Source organism: Protopterus annectens, chromosome 2.part0, assembly GCF_019279795.1.
Source record: "Protopterus annectens isolate FY-2018-M chromosome 2.part0, PAN1.0, whole genome shotgun sequence".
NCBI classification, from domain to species: Eukaryota; Metazoa; Chordata; order Ceratodontiformes; family Protopteridae; genus Protopterus; species Protopterus annectens.
Genome location: NC_056728.1, coordinates 399,600,136 through 399,621,946, shown reverse-complemented (window position 1 = coordinate 399,621,946; position 21,811 = coordinate 399,600,136). Strand labels below are relative to the sequence as shown.

Here is a 21,811-nt window from a genome sequence, read left to right as displayed (position 1 = left end):
CACCCTAGAAGAAGCCTGAAGAGCATCAAAACCACACTGCAAAGAATGCTTGCCAACTTGATCTGATGCATGAACCAACTCCTGGAGCTCCTTACACTCTATTCCCTCAGATAAAGCATCCACCTTAGATTTCAATTGACCTAATAAAAAGTTCTGATACTTCAGCATATGAAATTGGCAATTCAAAGCCTCATAGAGCGAGGAGGAGGAGGTGTACTTTTTCCCCACCTGAGAATCTTTATCCAAAGGGACTGGATTTTTAGCCACACAGCCTAACAACACTTAGGGCCTTGAATAATGGTTTCGGATCAGCCCTAGGACTCTTATACAAGTACTTATGCTTCTGGAACTCTGTAATACCTGTCTGGCTTAACAGGGGCGGGAGGCAGAGAATCAGGATAGGGAAGATTCAGAAAAAACATCCTGAACAACATCTAAGACAGGAGGAATAGCCAAGGGTCTATGTTGTGGCAGAAACAAAAAATTCCCTAAGCTTTTCGAGAATCTGAAAAAATCTGACCTTCCCACTTGAAATGCTCTCTCATGGTATGTAAAGTTTCAGAAAAGGAAAAATCTTCTGGAGGAGAAGCAGAAGGACAGGAGTCCTCTGCATCCGAATCAGAATAGGAAGGAAAATCCTGAATTTCTTCAGCTGAGGAATCAGAGTAGTCTGAGGAATGATCCATTCCCTCTAAATCTGCCTCCACCCTAGGCCTTTTCTCTGGGGGGGGCATAGAACCCCGGATCAAAGTAATCAAGTCCTCCGCCATTTTCAACATATGTTTTTTAGGAACAGGGGCTGGAGAGCTAGAAGAATGACCAGGTCCAACAAGACCAGGTTTGGCCTTTAGCCACTGAAGTAGAAGGCCTACTAACCTTTTGTAAGGATGGAACTACTGAAACCGGAGAAGCACCCTCGGCCTGTCCTAACTGGCCAACTCCTGTAAAAGTAAAGGTTCCCCTGGGATTCAGCAGAATCTTAAAGATTTATCCTTACGCTTCTCTTAGCGGCGCGTCCGGAGGATAAATCTAGCACAAAGCAACACACCGACGACTGCGTGTGTGCTCCCCTAAGCAGCAAGGAGAGAAGAGAATGATAATCCCTCCCTGGTATCTGTTTCCCACAAGAAATGCAATTATTAACTTTTCTGACATCCGGATAACTGAGGCAAGAAAAACAAAAATTTCGGTAAATGAAAATTTCAGAACACTGCTTCTGCTTGGGACCGGCAAGAAAGACTGAGGATATGGCGTCGGGTCATGCGCTTAAGTACTACTCGCTGGCCAGCTCGCCAGCTAGCGACGACGACACCCGCCAGCTAGCCTTTTCTTTCCGACCAAGGACAGCGGACTACCCACGGGTCATGACTGCAGCAATGTGAGACGAAGAACATTAAACATTTCTCTTGATGGTCTTTACAGGGAATCTGCCTACCACGCTGATATTTTCCCTTTCTGGATGACATGAATCTTAAGTACACAAGTAAATGAAGAAAAAGAAAGAACCCAATGGGGCACTTACCTGTAAATGGCATGGTAGAAACCAGCTTAGCGAAGGGTGTTCAAACTGATGTTCAGCTATGGCATTTGGACTGGTGGCAAAAATCTCTAAGTATTCAGCATACGTACATCAACTTTATGCCCTACATCTAGGCGGGGAGCAAATGGCTGCTGTACAATGCTGGGATGATATAAATGCTTTGGTATACTTGCCAGATGTTGGGCTATCCTTGGCAGGAGATCCCGCAGCTGATGAGCACTGCAACAGTGATACGGAAGGACATCATTGTTATGTATCAATGGGTTTTGTTAGTCTCCCTTGTTTTCTTACACTTTGAATATTTTGTCCCTTCTCCAACACAATTTTAATATTAGCTCTTACATCAACAACTTTAGGTTTTCACTCACTGCCCTGAATAGTAACTAATGGCCCAATGTTTACTTATAATGTTCTTTATTTCCCTGCTGTCACCGGTGAAAGTAACTGATACTGTTATTTTTTCTTTCTCACTTGTGCTCCTATTCTTCACTACATTTCCTGCCTTTGTGACAGGTGCATACACAATAACTTTCACCTTCAACACTTCAACAAAAGTTGTCTATATTATAGGCTCTGGATGTCCCTTATCTACAAAAAAAAAAAACTGAGTGCTTTCCTGACTCTTCAAAAAGAAAAAACATATATAAATTTTCAGTGTTTAATCTAGATGCTTGTACAAACTGACATTTTACCATTTCTTTTTTTAGTACAAGTTTGGTGCATACTAATGCAATACAAATACTTGCTTCCCCTCATTTATTTCCTACAAATATATAAAGTCTCTAACTTGCATTGATAAATCATGTCTAAATAGCTTCTTGTTCCTTGGTTAACTTCAAATTTAATATAGTTGGACACTCCATTCAAAGAACTAACAAACCATATAATTCTTCATGGGTAGGGTCCCACGCAATAATAATATTGTCAATAAAAGCCAGATCGACTCTGCAGTTCTAAAAATATTCTGTGGGGAAAGTATAGTTGTGTTACACTTACTGTAATTGTAGACATTCAAGTAGATCAATGTTGCAGTACTGATTCTTGGGTCTTCCTGCCATGCAGAAGCTATCCCTAGCTGAGAGACGTAAGAGGCTCTATGCTTTGACAACACGGTATGACAGGGGTGTCCATTGGCGCCATCTTCTACGCAGTGTTATGCAGTCTGATGTCTAGAGACAACAGTACCTTTCCAGTTGTCAAAGTTTTAGAGAGAATAAAGAATATTTTTAAACATGAACTCAGAGTAAAGGAAGGGGGTGATGATGTATGAGAGACACCAGACCAGAGAATCCCCCAGGAATTGAGAAGCGGTCATCAAATAGAGGAGGAGTAAGAGGGTGGGTGTTTGTATTGCAACACTACTCGAATATCTACAATCATGGGAAGTGTAACACAAATGCACTATTTTCTTTGTAATCAATACTGCAATCCTGATTCTTGGAAGGACTCTCAGTGCTACAGGTTGGGTGGTAGGCTGGCTGTGGCCCCCTGGGACAGCAGGTTCTGCAGAACAGCATTAGCAAATCCTGCCCTAACCCTGGAGGCATTGGCTAGTAGTGTTGGCGAAGGTGTTGACAGAGATCTATGTGGCAGCTTCCAGAATGGCTTGGGTAGCAACATCTTTAAAGAAGGCAGTGGTGACTGCCCTGTGCCTTGTGGAGTGAGCCCTAATCTGGGCTGGTAGTGGCTTCCCATGGTGAGAATAACAGAAAGTAATGTAATTGGCTATCCATTTTTAAATAGTCTGTTTGGAGGCAGGTCTGCCTTCTTTCTCTTCTGCAAAGGACAGTAGCGTTGGTCTGCTCTATTTGAGAACTTTGTTCTGTTCACTTAATACATGATCTTTCAGTGCACACCCAAGGAATGTAGGATTTGTTCAGCTTTACTTTGTGGGTTTGGAAAGAATACTGGTATGTCAACAGCTTGATTCAAGGAGAGTGCTGATACTAAGTTGGGTATAAAGGAGGGTTTAGTTCTAAGGGTTACCCTGTCCATGTGGAAAACATTGAAAGGGTTTGTAGTAATGAGACCCACCTGGCTGAGGTGATAGCTATCAGCAGGGTGGTCTTTCATGTGAGCATCTTTAAAGGAACAGAAGCTGATGGCTCAAAAGATGGCAAGGTTAGGTTTGCTAGAACATTGTTTAAGTCCCAAGAAGGGGCCAGTTCTTTTTTGGGAGATCTTAGATGTATAACCCATTTTAGGCACTGTTTTAAGTAGGGGTGAGAATAAATAGGGGGAAGAGGAGATGGCAGAAGCATGCACCTTGATAATGGAATAAGAAAGGTCATGGTGAAATAACCCTAAAAGGTATTCCAACACTAGCTTTATGTCCATATTGGGAGGCACAATACATTTGATCTGGAACCAAAAAGAAAATTGCTTCCATTTGGATAAGTATGATTTTCTGGTAGCAGGGGTTTTTTTGCCTCTCTCATGATAGACAGTACTTTAGTTGAGTATTTTTTTTTTTTTTTTTCAGGGTTAGAATCTAATCCTCTATGCTGTTAATTTGAAAGTGGGCAGGGAAGAATGTATGAAAAAACCCTTGGTTGAGAGAACAGATTTATCACTGGTGACAGAATCTCTCTTCACTGAGAGTCAAGAGGAGGGAGACCAGTGCTGCCTTGGCCTGAAAGGGACAATAAGTAGCATGCACACCCTATCAGAACTCACTTTTATCAGTACCCTTTGGGTCAGAGATAATGGAGGAAAGGCATACAGGAAGACGCGTGTCCAGTTGAAGGAGAATACATCCATCCGCCACATCCCTGTCTGTTGGGTTCTTGAATAGAACCTTTGCAGTTACCTGTTCTGAGGAGAGCCACAGAGATCTATGCTGGGGTATCCCCACTGATGGGTGAGGTCCAGGAACATCTCTCTCTCACTTAAGCATCCATTCATTAGGGCCCAGAAAGTCCCTGCTCAAAGAATCTGCTATGCTGTTGTTCTGACTTGGGATGTAGGATGCCATAAGTTTAAGCTGCAATTGTTGTACCAAGAACCAAATCTTTATTGCCAGATTTAACACAGGGTAAGAATGAGTTCCCCCTTGCTTGTTTATACACCAAATGACAGTGACGTTGTCTGCCAAATCTGCAGTGTTCCTGGGAATAGGTAACTTTGAAAGGCTTTCATCAATAGAAAAACAGCCACCCACTCTTTCTGGTTTATGTAATGTCTCCTATGTTCTCAGGTCCAAATACCCTGAATCTTCTGCAGTTGCAAATGTTCTACCCATGCTATGTCTGAACTGTCTATAATGACTGTCTTGTCCGTCTCTGGTAGAGAGAAGACTTCCCCTAGATTTTGTATGATGGTGTTTTTCCACCAAAGAAGCTCTTTTAAGCAGGGGAGAAGAGGCACCAGGGTTTCCAAGGATTAAGAATGTTGTTCCAAACTGTTTTTAGGAACCACAAGAATTTCCACGTGTGCAGGTTTTTCAAGGGGAATCATTAAAATGCAGGATGCCATGTGTCCCGAAGCCCTTAGATATTCCCTTGAGGAGCTTGTCTGCTTTGGCAGCAGGCTGTGCAGAAAGTTTATCAGAAAGGAAACCTTGTCTTGGCATAGGAAAGCATTCTGCTGTACTGAATCCATCAATGTGCCCAGAAAGAGAATTACTTCTGAAGGTGAAGTTGGGATTTGTGGCAAATGAGAGAGAGGTTTACCTTCTGAAAGCAAACCATGGTAACTTGAAAGGCTGTTTGAAGTTCCAGAATGGATTTTCCCTATATGAGGCAGTTGTCCAGGTAAGGATACATGTGTACCCTCCTAATGTTCTGCAATGGTCTATAAACAGAACAAGACATTTGGTGAAAACTTTGGAAGAAGTGGATAAACCACAGAATTAGTAGTGCAAACCTGTTACCACAAACCAAAGGCATCTCCTGTGCTTCTTTGCAATATTAACATGAAGATATGCAGGCTCCTAGAAAGATCATGGATAATAGTTTTTGAAGAGTTAACATTCTGAATTTGGGAATATGTAGGAACTTGTTTTACAAGTCTAAGACTGGTCTCCAGGTGCTTTCCTTTCTTGACACTAGAAAGATCCTAGAGTAAAACCCTGTTACTTCCTCCCCCAGCAGGGACTGGTTGAATGGACACTTGTTGTAAACGTTTTTGCAAGATGGGGGTGATGAAGATCATCTTGGACTTTTTAGGGCTTTGGCATTTCTAGGAAGGGGGTACTTTCACTGAACTGAATGAAGTAGCTCTTTTCTATGATACCGAGGTCCCACTGGTCTCTGATGATGTGCTTCTACTACTGAATGAAAAAAGAAACTCTTCATGCTAGAGGAATGGGGGAAGGTGAGAGTGTGGTGAGGTGGGTAGGGGTGAGAGACATGCCAAGTCACAGCTGCTCTTCTGGGGGGGTGGGGTAGAGCCTTTGGATGCTAGTGTTCTCCAAGTAAAAAGAGGAGGGTGTTGCTCAGGTTGCCATCTTCTTGACAGTACCTCTGATCAGGGAAGCCTCTCCTTATTTCACCTAGGAGGTAGAGGCCAAGGCTAAGAAGGGTAATTCCTATTATACCTAGGCGTGGATGGCAAACAGAATGATTTCAGAGTTCTGATCTGCTTCACCTTTTTGCCAAATTTCTCAAAAACATTCTTTGGTAGGGTTCCAAAAATGAATTCTTTATCCAGTGGGGTATGAAGGAGATCAGTCATTACTTGGTCAAAGAGTACGTGAGTCCTCAGCCAGGTGTGGCTATGACTGTCAGAACCCATAGCAGCTGCTCTACATAATGCATCCAATGCATCATAACCACACTTTAGAGAATGTCTGAATACCTGCAGTGCTGCTCTAGTTGTCTCTTGAATTTCTCTTTGTAAGGTCTTGTCTGTAATGCTCTCTGCCTTATAATGATTTGTTCCTGTGAGGGCACTAAATACTTTAACATGTGAAATTGGCAACTGAGAGCCCTCAAACAGGGGGTAGCAGTTGTATATATCTTTTTGCCAAATCTGTTTAGCAATTTACTTTCTCCTTCATTAGGTAAAGGGTGTCTAGATACGCCTTTATGGGCATCATTGGTGGATTCAGTGGACACTACATCAGCTTGTGGGTTGTTGTACAGGTGCTTGCGGGTGTCAAGCTCTCTGTGAAAACAATCTGGTTTCCTTGGAGCAGAAGGCAGATATTCTAGGTGCAGAGAGGGGTCTTCATAGACATCATGTAGTACTACATGAACCAAAGGAACAGCCAGTGGTTTGGAAGAGGGCAGGCTTAGAAGATGTCTGAAATTGGCTTTGGCCTGAGAGAATTCTTTGCTCTTTCAATTAAAGGCCTCCATCATCTTATGTACGGCACCCCGAAATGATAAATATTTTGGGGAAAAGCAAAAGAGAGGTTGTCTTCTGAGTCAGAATCAGGGTTGGATTGTTGGAGGAGGTTTCAGAATAAGACAATTTCTCCTCATTCTCAGATGCTGAAGAGTCAGATTCCTCCTGAAAGGAAACATCCCTCCTCCTTTTACCTGGAGAAGCTTCAGGGCTAGGTAGTTGCATCTGACTGGTCTCCCCAAATTTCATAAAGGCCATGACTTCCTGGTCTGTTTTAAGAAGGTCCTTAGTTTCAACCTGGTTAATAGTGGCTGAAGACTGAGTAGTAGGCTCAGACAAGTTGACTGGTCTCTTAGGTTTAGGCATCCATTTAGAAAGACGGGCCTCGGTACAAAGTTAAAAAACTGCAGTCCAGATTCCTGAAGTTTGTTAATGCACAACAGCCAAAGAAGATAAACCATCTCCCTTGGTATCCAATGCCCTAATGCTGGAAGTTGAAGCCTACAGAGTGACTTCAGACCCAACTGATGCTGGCAGTGCAAAAAACAAAACAGACTGACCTGCTGCCATGGTGGCTTCTCGAGGGGTCATGCCACTGGTCTGTCTCCTATTAGTCATTGGACCAGGGGGTTGCATAAGCTCCTCACCTGAGTCATCAGCTGATATGAACGTGGACATAGAATGATCGCTGTCGTCCACTGCATCTTTTTCCTTCAATTTTTGTCTTTGCATTTCTTGAACAAGGTAGCAGACGAAGTCAAGGAATGAGAAGAAGAAGAAGGAACTGGGTCTGAGGATTCCATATGGGCTGCTAAGACTTCATAGGTTCATACTAGGCTATCTGCCCTGGGGCATTTACAAGCCTAGCCTGAGTGTGTTTGGCTTTCGCCACTCTTACTTAGAATTGAGTTTGCTATGCCCTATTTAAGGTTAGTTTACTGAGCCTCTGTCTAGCAGAGACACAGAAGTAATCCCCGGGGTGAATCTACGATGTCCCATCCACTCATCAAGATTCCTCTTGAAGAGAGTCAGCGAGGTGCTCTGCCTAACATGGATCGGTATTCTATTCCAAAGTGAAGGGAGCCTCTGTGTTATGAATCTGTCCCTCCAGCACATTCTATTTAGCTCTGTGCTGAGGTTCAAATCTCTCGAGCGCGTGGTTCTAAGGGATTTTGATTTTCTGAGGTGGAGCACGTCCATTAATTCTGGGTTAGACATAGCTTTGTATGTCAGGCATAGATCGCCTCGAAGAAGGCGGTATGCGACTGAGTAAAGTTGGAGTTTCTTTAACCTGGCAGCATATGGCATCTGCTTGAGTCCCTTGATCCTCTTTGTGAGGTACTTTTGGGGTCTTTCCAGCTGCTGCAGGTGGCGGTTTAGGTACATCCCAAAAGGAGCATTGTATTCTATGATGGGTCTGATGAGCATTGTATTCTATGATGGGTCTGATGAAGGATGAATAGAGGGGCACTATTACCTCCCCTGATCTGGATGCGAATCCTTTAGTGATAAGGTGGGCTATGTAGAAGGTCTTTCTAACCACTTTGGCAACGTGGTTGTCAAAGGAGAGATTGCTATCAACTTGGGTCCCCAGATCCCTAATTACATCTTCTGTATTTAATGGGTTTCCACCTATATGGTAGTTTGTGGGCACTTTATTTTTGCCAAAGGGTATGACTATACACTTCTTGGCATTCAGCTTTAGGCCATGGTTCTGGCACCAGTTATACGTCTCTGTGAGACCTTTTTGAAGGATGTTCGTGTCAGCTGGAGAGTCAATAATGGCTCCCAGCTTGCAGTCATCCGCGAACTTAGTCAGCCATAGTCCTCCCGTGCTGGCCTGTACCTCAGAAAAGTAAATGCCGGACAAGAGAGGTCCCAGGACCGAGCCCTGTGGGACACCACTTGTGACTGGTTTCGAGTCAGACATGACTCCGGCAATTCTGACACTGTGGGTTCTGTTATTGAGCCAGTTAGCCACCCATCTTGTGACATAGGGGTTTATGTTTAAGCTGGATAGCTTATCTATGATGCCTGAGTGGGGTATTGTGTCAAATGCCTTTGCGAGGTCCAGATAGGCCGTGTGGACTATCTTTCCTTCATTTATGGCCTTGGTGACTGTTTTGAAGAAGTCAACCAGGTTCAAGAGGCAGGATCTACACTTGACGAAGCCGAACTGAGTAGGATCCAATGTCTGTAGGTCCCCAATGTCTTTGTTTATGAGTTCCATGATGATCCTCTCCATGGTTTTGCAAATAAGGCTAGTCAGGCTTATGGGGCGATAGTTACCAGGGTCTGTTGAGACACCACCTTTATGGAGCGGGACCACTGTTGCTGTATGCCATTCTTTGGGTACATATCCCGTAGTGAGGCTAAGATTGTACAGCATTTTTACGTGTGGGTTTAGTTCTTCTTGGAGTTTGTGTAGGACGCAACCCGGGACACCGTCTGGTTCCATTGAGGCAGTGTTTTTTGCCTTGGAAAGGGCGGCCTTCACCTGGACATCTGAGATGTTTGGAAGGCTGCACTCTACTGGGATAGATATTTGTTCTTTAGGGGGGGAAGGGTGGGAGAAGTTTGCACTGAACCTGTCTGCCAGGATGTTGGCAATGTCTGTGGGTTCAGTGTATTTTTTGTCATTTAGAATCAACTCTGAACATACCTGGGAGTTGCATCCCAGGTTCCTAACATAGCTAAAGAAGGCCTTGTGATTGTCCTTTGTGTCCTGTGCAATTTTTCTTTCGAAACTGGCCTTGGAGGATTTTATGAGGGATCGTAATTTTTTGCTAGTACTGATCAGAGATGCCTTCCCTTTTAGGGATTTTGCTCTATCATGTAGTAGCTTCCTCCTTCTGTTGTACAACTTATTTATGGCCGGGGTCCACCAGACTGGAAGTCTGCCTTTGGACGCTTGGGTCTTGGTTTTGTTTGGGATAGCATGGTCCATGCACTCCTGGAGGTGTCCACAGAATGCGTTTATATAGGATTCCGCGGTTTGGGCCGTAATTTCCACTAATCCTGGGGCCTTGAAGGTTTCCACTTCGGATTTGAGAAGTGTGAAGTTCGCTTTTGAGAAGTTCTTCACTGTGGTTTTCTGGGCTGGGGGTGGGGTCGGGTTTTGGATATCCAGTGAAATGAATTTATGGTCTGATCTTACCAATGAGGGGAGTACCGCTGGTGTGGAGCATAGGGTCCCCATGTTGGTGATGATCAGGTCGAGTATGTTTTCCCCTCTTGTGGGAATTTTGACCAGTTGTTCCACAGCATTTGAGTTTATGAATTCCAGGAACCTTTGGGCTAGGGTGTTGGGGCTTGAGTAATGCTCCCAGTCAATGTTAGGTAGTTGAAATCACCCAATATAATGGTGTTTGGAGAGATCTTCATTTTCTCCAGTGTTTTCAGGAAAGCCAAGTGGGATTCCTGATTTTGAGACGTGGTCTGTAGCATGCTATAAAATGAAGTGGAGTTTTGCCCACTGTTAGTTGCACATGGATGGTTTCTGATGCTTCGTGCAACGCTACTAACCTGGAGGTGTGGGTATCCTTGATAAATATAGATACTCCCCCTCCTTTTGTGATTCGGTCCGGGTTTTGGGGCCGAAAAGCATGGTATGAGGTATAACCTGGTAGTGCTTGGGTGCTCTCTGGAGCCTTGAACCAGGTTTCTGTCACTGCACAGATATCGATGTTCTCCATACTGAGGAGAGATTCGAGTGCGTGCATTTTGAGGTTTAGACTTCTGGCGTTTAGCAGCATTACCCTTAGTTTCTTGTTCTTAGTGTTTTCTAAGGAGGTGGGTTTGACTTTTGAGCCTTGCCTAAAAAAGGCACTATAGGGGTGGCAAGAGCCTTTGCCAGTATCCGAAAGCCCAGGGGAGACAGGTGCAAGCCATCCCTTGTGAAGCAACGTGGCTTGTCAAGCATGTCTTCCCAGAACCCAGCTCAATCTTGGCAATTAGAAATGTCATGCTGAGGTGTCACACAAAACAGACAAAAAGAATTAAAGTCTTTTAAGTGGGATTTGTTTCTCACACTTCAAGGAGCTACTGACCTTTTTAAAAAATAATCAGAATAAATTATTCCCCAATGAGGCACTTACCTGAAAGCAGGTAGTAAGGAATTCAGGAAAATGAGCTAACAGACTGTGAGCATCTGATAAAATATAGTAGCACATCAGACTTCACAGCTAGATAGAACTGAAGATGGCACCAACAGTCGTTATATATGTTGTACGTTGACATTCAGACGTCAGTTCTAAGATGTCCATTGGGTAGGGATGATTCAAAGACTCTGGAAATCAGACCGGTTGCACACATGACAGAAAGACCCAGGAATCAGTACTACAACACTGATACAAAGAACAACCCATTTTCTTTTTCCCATGCAGTGACAAAAATATTAGCAGAAGTGAGAGTCATTAAATCACCCATGGTCACACCACTAATTTGACAATAGACTTCTTTTTTACATATAAAAAATTATTAGCTGAAAGTAATTCCAGCATAGTACAAACTAACTCTGTATTCAATGCTTGGTCACTTATTTTAAAGTCTAAATATGTTCTAACCAAACCTACGCAATCTTTCGAATCACAGCCTTAGCTTTCAATCGCACCGCATTGTGCGGAAAGCTCCGCATTTGAAACTGAAATGAAGCAGTGTTCCACTGTTCCGCTTTCGACAGTGGTGGTTCCGCTTTTCGTTCTCTGATTGGCTCCCAAGTCATAATTACAACCAAGAGGCAAAGCAAGAGAGAAAGGGAGCCAAGCAGAGAACAAGTTTGACCTTAGCAGGCAATCGGAATGCCGAGTAAAAGTCCATGGTTTCATGGATGCCTATAACGATAACTCTGTGGGGGTGACTTCATTTAACTGGTAATATTTTTCTTCCTTATCCTACATCAGATATGTGACATAACAGCACAGTGTAAGAAAGAAAACTTTGACAAAGATCATATTTTTAAACTAACCTGTAAATTCAAATACATTTTTTTTTTCATGTCTACATTTTCCATTCTTGCCTGAGCGAGAAAGGACAATTCGTTTTTGCACTGTCACTTTGTTAGCTCTCAGATATAACACCTGGAGCCAGAAATCTGAGATGCAGTAACTCTTTCAAGGCTGGAGATAAGATTGTGGAGGATGTAATATTGACTGTAGTATACGGATTCTGAAAAGAACCAACAGCGTAACCTCACTCTAAAGACTCTTGAATTGAAAGTACATATTTAAATAAACCATGCTTACATTTTCTGCAAGTGAATACATATTTCTTGTGTGGATTCCGTCCAAACACTGGTTACTTGGAACACAAGAAATAGGATTCTTATGCTGTTTTGTCAGTGAAGCGGCCAAGACTAGATGCACAAAACAACACAGCTGCATGTAGAGTCTGACACACCTGTTGTTTCATGACTGCTTGCAAAATTTGATGTTAACCTGCAGTACACTGAAATATAAAAATGAATTAAAGAAAATAACATATAAAATACAAATAAAATAGGAAAATAAAGTCAAGAGCATAAAGGAACAGAAGAAAAGTTTGACCTTACCTAGATGTTAGACGTTTTTAAAAAGTGCATCGAGCAACGCCTTTTATAGGGGGTAGATAATGTTATTGGGATGTGTATGTGTTTGGCTCATTTCAAAACTTTAATTTCCATACCTGACTTATTTCTGACTGCGGTATTTACTGGAGCATTCTCAAACCACTGACAGGTGTATTTAAAAGTCAATACACTTTGTAAAGCATACAAACGCAAAAACATCCTAGCATGTTTTTCCACCGTTTGCTGGCATATGATGAACATAACAAGATGCACCTTCTTCTGTATGGGGGAGGGGCAAAGGCACAAAATCAGGAATGATTTTTAAATATTCCTCTTATGCACTTGAATGTAACAGAACTACAGGTTTGTGCATCAACCTATATTTTCTTAACATCATGAATTATGGCTCTCCAAGGTCTCACAGCTGATTTGCTATTAAAGATAACCTGACAGCGAGCACACATAGGGGACAACAACTTAGGCAATAAGTAAGTTTTCCTTCATACTTTATTTCCCTTGAAGCAAAATATGGATGAACTGTTCCTACAGTTTCAAAGTTCCCCTCTCCATACCTCTCAAATGTCCAGATTTTTTGCTTCATATTTTTTTTTTTTTTGGTTTCTAATAAAATTTGGGGTTTTCTAGCAAATCACTGAGGATTTAAGTCATTAAATAATGACATGCACTTGAGTTTCAGACTTCATATACTTTAGAAAATGCATGCTAACACACATTTTGTTGTTCTAACAACCTTTAATATTTAAGATTTGTCCCTATTTTTTGGTCCTTTGCCCACCCCCACCTCCCATAACTCTCAACTACATATTTTATGAGGAACAGACCAAAAATATGAGGCAAAAATGTGGGCATTCTGCAAAATTCTGGGCAGTTGAGAGATATGACAAGGGTGAATGCGTGTGTGTGTGTGTGTGTGTGTGTGTGTGTGTGTGTGTGTGTGTGTGTGTTTGAGCTTTTCTATGTGGGGGAGCCACTTTATTTTTGCTTCTACATCTGTGTGTGTGTGTGTGTGTGTGTGTGTGTGCATGTGTGTATATGTAAATGTTTGTGTCTGCAAGAGAGTGTGAGTGTATTATTACATACTTACATATGATATATTTTGTTTGAAATGCCATGATCATGGTCAAGTATACGTTTCGCGCAGTTTTGTCACACATTGCTATGGTCTGTGTTCCACATTGGCCTTTTAGCAGGTTGGGGCCTATGATCACAGCGTGTAACTATACTACAAATAGTGTGACCAACAAGAAATTCTCCACATCTACTACTTCTTTGATCAGATCAATAAAATCAAATGAGTCCTTCACCACATGACCAAGGCCTTTTACAACAGGTTGTAAAAAGTGCTCGACCATAGCTACAATTGCTTCAGTCTTTGAACCTTTAGTTGCTGCTGTTGGTCAAAAGGGAGGCTCACTTAAACTTTTATGAATCTAAGGAATCCCAAACACTACTGGTAGCCTTGGATTCCTAACAGTAAGAAATTTTAACATTTTGTTGTTTGACATGCCATGAAAAATCAACTCTGTTAAGAAAGCATTACTGTTTAGGTGGGCTGCATCTGGGACTTGGCAAGGGTTACTGGGATCTCCAGTGACTAGAGCTGCTGTAGAAGAGAACCCCTACTGGCGATCTGCTTAAACAAATCAGTTTTGTTGTTTACAGTGTGAGGAACTGTAGCAACAAGACAGTATAGATATATATATATATATATATATATATATATATATATATATATATATTTTTTTTTTTTTTTGGTCTTCAAACAAGTTGAGAGCGTCAAGGCCAGCAACCTATCTAGATATCGCTCTGAGTTCTAGAGTGTCTCCAAATCTCATGATATTATATAGCCTTCTTAAATCTTTCTTTAGTTCACAATATATTACAACCTCTGGTAACGCATGTCAGTTTACACCACCATCTCTGTGAAATTTATTTTCTGAAGCCTGCCTTAATCAATCCTGGTCCTACTTCCACACAATAGGGTGTACCCATTTCATACTTCCCTTGCTCCTATCAAGATTATGTAGTTTTTCTTTGCAGCACCATGCTTTTACCCTCATCACCAACTTAGAGCCTCTACTTACTTAATCACTCTGTAGAACTACTACATCTAGGTGCAATACTGCAGATTAACAAAAGATGGGAAGACAGCACAAGTAAAACTAGAATCCACAGGACCATAAAAATAGGACGAAGACCTAAGTATCTCCAGATTCCACACCACCTGTTATACATGAAATTAGCTTCTTAAACTTCAAAACAGCAGTTTCATATTGTATAGCATGACTCTACTTGGTATGTGGGTAATTATAACCCCAGGTCCTTTTCCTTCCACTTTCCTGCCTACGCCCACCTTTTATACCTCACCAAATATATATCATTCACTGTTTTGCTTTAATTCTTTCTGCAAGTTAATCATGCTCCCTTTGAGATTCACAAAGTCTTAATTAATGAATACTGAAAGCTCTGTGCAGGACCACAGTGCTCACAACACATTTTATTGAAAGCTGGTCTTTCCATCCTTGACTACCACATTAATCCTGATGGTACCACATTAATCCTGATGGCATCAGGGGAAACAGTTAATCCTAACTTTCTAATCCAATATCTACCACAAACATGCTAAACATGCATGCTCCTATTGCTTCAGGCAGTCTATTGGTTACAGATGTAAGACAGTAGTTTTGTAACTCTTCCTGCCTAGATATGAAAAACGGCTTGTATGCTTTCAGAAAACATTAACTTTTAGCTCTAAGAAAAAGTGCACTGGCTATCTTTAAATAAAGTAAACTGCACACTGTTCTATTAACTGCCTTAAAGTATTATGGCTGCTATAGAGGTTGCTACCTCTCATTTACTTCCTATAATTACAAATTTAGTTTTTCTCTGGAGAATTTTTAAGAGTTTCTGCTGCCTAACCTATACAACCACTTCTTTCCCAAAAGCCACCTTGCCCTTGTAGATCACTTCTGCTATTGCTCCTTTCCTGTTATCATAAAACATCAATGACTATACATACTTCCTACACCATTTTCATTCTCCCACATGCCTTCCTCTTCTTACTTAACAAGTCGTCACCACAGTCTTTACCCACACTGTTTGTTTCCTCTTACATCTGTTTTTCTTCCTGATACATAACTTTTCTTTATTCCTTTACTCCATCATCAAATTATCTGAGATCCTGTTGGTCTTTGCTGCACCTCCAGAATTCAGGGATCATGGACCACAATGTGTTGTAATCACTACTGCCTAGCAGATCTCTTCAAGAAAGCAGTATTGGTTAAAGAACATCATATGTTATATGGTTTATCTTGTACTGATTGAATACCTGATAAGGGTGGGGCACTAGCTTTATTGTAGTGATTATAATATGACTTTCAAAAACCTCACATTTTTCTGTAGCAAAAAAAAATACCTTTAAGACATAGTAAGCCTGTTCCACAAAGAAAATAAAATTGCTGAAACAAGACGTGGGCATCCTGTCTGATACTGTAGTTTATATATTTAAAAAATACATAATTTATCTAATTCAAACTCTACATATCTCTATATTCTTTTATGAAAAGCCTTGCAAAAATAACACAGAACTATATTTACTTCCAAAACTGTACCTGTATTTGGACATTAATATGCCTCCAAGAGAAGACCCAATAATTGAGAAGCCCATAGCCACCATTCCATTCCAGAATCCAAGCTCCTGAGCAGAAAAACTATGATCCAGCAAGAAGAGGGGAAACATACTGATTGCGCCCTGCTCACCTAAGATGATAAAAAAAAAACAAGATAAAAACATTTTTAGCATTACAATATCCTTCCTGTTCACTGTTAGTCTACATTACATTTAGCCATAACATCACTAAGTTTAGAGAGTACTTCAGAGCCTAAACACTACTTACTGTTGACATCACTGATGGTATCTGCAAGTAACAAGTAAAGAGTACCACCCAAAACATAATGTTAGGAAATGTGACTGATCCACGTAAGGAATCACATGTACATGTTACTTTACCAGTGATCAAAATTAAGACATAGCATAACATCACATTGTTTACAGATGAAGAGTACTAGAACAAGGTCTCAATGATAAAAGGTTACACTAGGAGATTACAAAGAAATGCACACACACACACACACACACACGCACGCGCACATGCACACACATGGACACACACACATCTTTGTTGACTGAGTTAGTCCTACTTAGCTAGTAGCCTCTTTTCAGAGAACAGCCAAGGTAGTATTTATAATACTAGGTGAAATTTGGCCAGGTTCTTTGGGAACTTCCCCTACACTTTTCTACAGTCATGGTCTGTAGTTCCAAGTGTGTACGTGCATAACTTCTGTTCCTGGTGCAGTAGTCGCTGAGAGAACGTTGCAGTATGGCTGAGAATGAGCAAGGAGCTGAGGCGAATGCCAGCTCTACAGAGGAGATCGAAGCTGAAAAAAGAGGAGATTGGAAGAGGGTTTGTTTGATTCAAAGACTTACTTCAGAAAGAGTTATTATGCAATTCAAAGGCAGATGAGTGATCGAAAGAGGGATTTATGGTTACAACCCTCCAGATCATAGGGTTGCGGGATGATTTATTAGTTAACATACTTGAAGAAAATTATCTGGACAGTGGAAATGATCTATCATGGGGAGATGCAATGGAAAGGATTCAGAAGGAAGAGTAGGAGGAACTGGACAGAAAGTCATTTGCTGAAATAGTAAAGAAGAAAAAAGAAAAGAAGTGGGAAAATATGAGAACAGAGGAACTGGGAAGACAAGTTTGCAGCAAGTATAAAAGGTAAAGAACAGAAGGAACTGGACAGATATGAGATATGGGATGCACTAATTGCTCAATTCGGAATAAAAGCTCAAGAGGTAAGAGCATTTATTTTGATAAAAAAGTGAAACATATCGTGACTTTTTTAATTTTTTTTGAAACAGTTGCAGGACTAGAGATATTTTTGTGAAATTATGAAAAAAAATATGTATGCATGGAATAGATATACTGTTACAACTTTTTATCAAGAAACACAAAAAAGTGAACATTCAGTTTCAAACAGGCACTGACAGAGAATTAAAGAACATTTATTACAAAATTGTTGTAAAGGAGTTATGAGTATTTCCAAAGTTTTGGATAACAGGGGATTATGGACTGGGGGTCGGGACTTCAATGTTACATAGATAATAGAAAATGATAAAAATCATTCATATTCCTAGTATGATTTATGTGAAAGGAAACAGAGCTGTTGTAAGATATCGGGGCAACCAAAAACATATTTGTTTAGTAGAAAAGATGGCTATTCTGTGGGCAATTGTGATAAAAAAATATTTTGTATGTGGGGGTTACAGACATGACGAAAGAAATTGTGAACAAAAATGGTATAAATGCAAGCAAACTGGGCATTCAGGGTCAGATTGTGAAAAGGGACAAAAAGAAAATTTGTGAGTGCAACAGAATATAAGTGACAATGAAAGAAGTAAGGAATCTAAATTGCAAAAAGAACATACTTCATAATGAAATACAAGAGTTAGAAACAAATGGAAGAATAGATTATCAATTAGAAAATGAATCATATGTTAGTGATGAGAGGAACATTAATTGTAAAGTTGTTAAAAAGAAAAAACTCTATTGGAAAAAGGGTGAATGATAGGAGAAGAAAATTCTAAGATTTAGGAATAAAAGCTAAAAAGGAAGGAAATGGATAACAAAACAATTTTGGAAAGATTAAAGAGGAGAGAGGCAAAAAATTCGTAGAATTTTTGTCTGTTAATGTGAGTAGTATAAAAAGTTTAGTAAGGATAGGGATATTGGAATGGTGCAATAAATGTGAGGTAGATATTACAGTATTCCAAGATGTTAAGAGTTTTGACAAAGGAAGAAAGATTACAAACAGAAAACTTACGGAGAGGGGTCATAATTTGGAACATGGGGAAGAGACTTGCTCCGGAATAGCAGTACTATATAATACATGAATTTCAATATTAGACTTTTCTTTAGTAAGATTAGTAAAGTTACTTGTAATAGATTTAAGATGGGAAGATAAAGTATAAAGAATTATAACAGTATATGCACATGTATTATATAAAGAAAGAGAGAAATTTTTTAAAGACATATTTGATTATATTATAGTTAATATGGACATTATAATTACAGGTGATTTCAACTGTGATTTAAGGAGCAAAAGGAAAAAGGATCAGACAAAAATAATGAGAGAGAACGTGATGTGGAAATTTGTTATTAGGTGATATAAATAGAAGTAAGCATATAAGAGGAGATATTAAGTCACAGATTGCCTATTTTTAGTTTCTTAAAAGTATAAAAAAATTATATAAGAAGCAGTATAAACAAGATTTTAGATCATATGGCAATATGGATAGAAACTGAAGAAAATAAAGAACATATAAAAATAGGAAAGGAGATAAAAGGATAAATGAGAAAGTGTGGAATGAAAAAAGGAAATTGAAATATGTGTCAGTTATGGAAAGAATATATAACTGTGAGCACTTGTTATGACAGAATGGTGGTTAGTGTTAAAAAAAATATCAATTGGATTATTTCCGATAGGAATGCAAATTAAGATGAAAAGAAAAAAAAAACAAGAATATAAGGAGTTACAGTCTACAGTATTAGAAAATTCAGAAAAAATGAAAATGCATACTATGGAAAAGAAGAAGAGATATAGGAACCAAGAAAAAATAAAGAGTTGTTGTATAAACAGACATTTTTACAAGGAAAAAATGAGGAGTTTTTTCCTTACTTAAATAAAATGATAAAAGAAGAAAGCGGTATAATGAGGGAAATTGTAAAACAACAAAGTAGAATCAGGGAAAATGTAGTACAGTATGTTAAAGGGATTGTGAAAAAAAACAGTTAAGAAATGAAAATGGAATGTTAAAAAAAATTACTGAAAAAATAAAAATAATGGCAAACAGATTACTATAGTGAAATCAGATATGGCAATGAAGAAAGTAAATCTTAATTCAGCAGCAGGTGTAGATGGTATATGTCAATTTAATATACAAGCAATTGGAATTATGGCAAAAAGACATTTTGATATGCATATTTAATGAATGGAGAAAAACATTATTTGTCATACACAGATATATAGTGGTATTATGAAATTTATATGGAAGAAAGGAGAGAATGTTGAAATGACTAACTGGAGGCTGGCTGTATTAAATAATACACACTATAAAATATTTATAAAAATAATGTCACTGAGACATGGTTTAAAGCCACTGAGAGCACACCAACAGTGCAAGGTTATAATGCCTTCCACAAATTTTGGCCAGCTACTTCAGAGGCAGGGACTAAAGGTGGAGGTATCTCTACTTACATCAAAAATAAATATACTTCAAGGCTGGTCAAACAGGACAATGCACTTGAGCTGCTCCATGTTCAAATCACCATAGGTAAAATCCAATACCACTTCCTTGCAAGCTATAGGTCCCCCTCTATGACCCAGGAAACCCATACCATGTATTTAAACTTATGAGAAACACTAACCATCCAACCCAATACCATATTCATGAGTGACTTTAATTACCCCACTATTATCTGGGAATTCTATACAACCCCACATGTACATGCACAGAGATTCCTGGATTTTTTAAAAACAAACTCAATTGACCAGATAGTCAACACACCAACCGGGGGTGCAACCATACTGGATCTGGTCCTCACTAATATGGGAGACTGTTGCACTCCCCCTACTGTAATGCCTTCCCTAGTAAAGTCAGACCACAAAATGGTCTCCTTTGAAGTAAAAATAAAACCTGGACACCCAGCTAAACCTGGAATATTCAAGAACTATTCTAAGGCTAACCTCCTGCTATTAAGTAAGAACCTGTCAAAATTTCAAGCCCATAAACCCTGAGAACACTTCTGTCTATGCCGAACTGTTCACAGAATCCCTGTACAAGCATGTTAATAGCTGCACAGAGGAAGCTGTACCCACCAGAAAGAAGTACAGAACTAACTCAAAAAACAAGCCAACCTGGTGGAATCACAAAATGAGTCTACTGCAAAACAGGAGGAAGAAAATCATTGCAAAAAGTAGGAAGTGCAGCACCCAGCAGGATAAAAGCACTCTCATCAAACTAAACAAACAACTCAGAGGACACATGAAGTATACTAAAGCCAAATTTGAGGTAAGCTTGGCCTCCCAGGCAAAGGACAACCACAAAGCATTCTATAGCTATGTCCGCAACCTCAAAGGCAGTACACAATTGTGTGCTGAGCTCATTGTAAATAACACCACCTATACTGAGCCAGAAGATATATCAAACCCTCTGCTAAATTCGGCTCCAACTTTACTCCTCTCTCCCCCTCAACCCTTCCTCAGGAAATATCATCAAAAATAACTCCCCCACTATCACTAAGGAACAGGTCCTTAATGCTCTCTCTAAGACCAAGAACACTGCATCAATGGGCCCTGACAATATCCCAGGATGCCTTCTAAATAGCATAAAACATGACCTATCAGGGCCTCTGGAATTACTATTTAACTGTAGCCTCCAAATACGCTTTGTGACTCATGAATGGGGAAAGGCAACAGTCATCCCTATGCACAATGGTGGATCATCTGCAGACCCATAAGTCTCACTAGTCTTATATGTAAAGCCATGGAAAGAATTATCATGGAGATGATCAACAGAGATATAGTAAACCTCCAGACACTTCACCCAACCCAGTTTGGTTTTGTCAAGGGCAAACAATGCCTACTCAATCTGGTGGACTTCTTTGAGAAGGTCATCAAAGCAATGGATGAGGACAAAGTCATTCACACTACCTATCTTAACCTGGCCAAGGTATATGACACAATACCCCACCCGGGCATTGTTGACAAACTCAAGAGGTTAGGTACAAACCCATATGTCATCCAGCGGATAGCCAACTAGCTCACAGACCCAATCCAGGAAGTTAGAATTGGGGAGTCCACCTCTACAACCAGGCCAGTCACATGTGGAGTCTCTCAGGGATCAGTCCTTGGACCGCTCCTTTGTGGCATTTACTTCTCAGAAGTCAAGGCCAATGTCAGTGGTCTCTGGCTGAGTAAATTTGCAGATGACTGCAAATTAGGAGCTGTCATTGAATCTCACACTGACACAAATGTTCTCCAAGAGGGGCTGACACAGACAAACAACTGGTGTCAGACCCATGGACTAAAACTAAATGCTAAGAAATGCATAATAGTATAATTTGGGAAGTCATCCATCCCTGGTAACTATCACATTGACAACACACCCCTTAGAGTTGAACCAGTAGTCAGGGACTTAGGGACACATATAATAATCTAGCCTTTGACCATCATGTATCAAAAGTGGTGAGGAAATCATTCTATATTGCACAACTTATAAACAAAGGTATGGCATCTAAGTAAAAAGAAGTCATTCTTCCACTGTATTCGGCATTCATTAGACCTAT

At 40.2% G+C, this 21,811-nt stretch overlaps 1 protein-coding gene across 7 annotated transcripts in view; it reads right to left on the bottom strand.

Annotated features, from left to right (window-relative positions):
* Positions 1-21,811, bottom strand: part of MFSD3 (major facilitator superfamily domain containing 3) — a 1,502,303-nt gene that overhangs the window by 922,194 nt on the left and 558,298 nt on the right. For all 7 annotated transcript variants that reach the window (XM_044060839.1, XM_044060837.1, XM_044060842.1 and 4 more), the window contains one exon: positions 16,007-16,154. In XM_044060839.1, the coding sequence (XP_043916774.1) occupies positions 16,007-16,154 (148 nt within the window). The remainder of the gene's footprint in view (positions 1-16,006; positions 16,155-21,811) is intronic.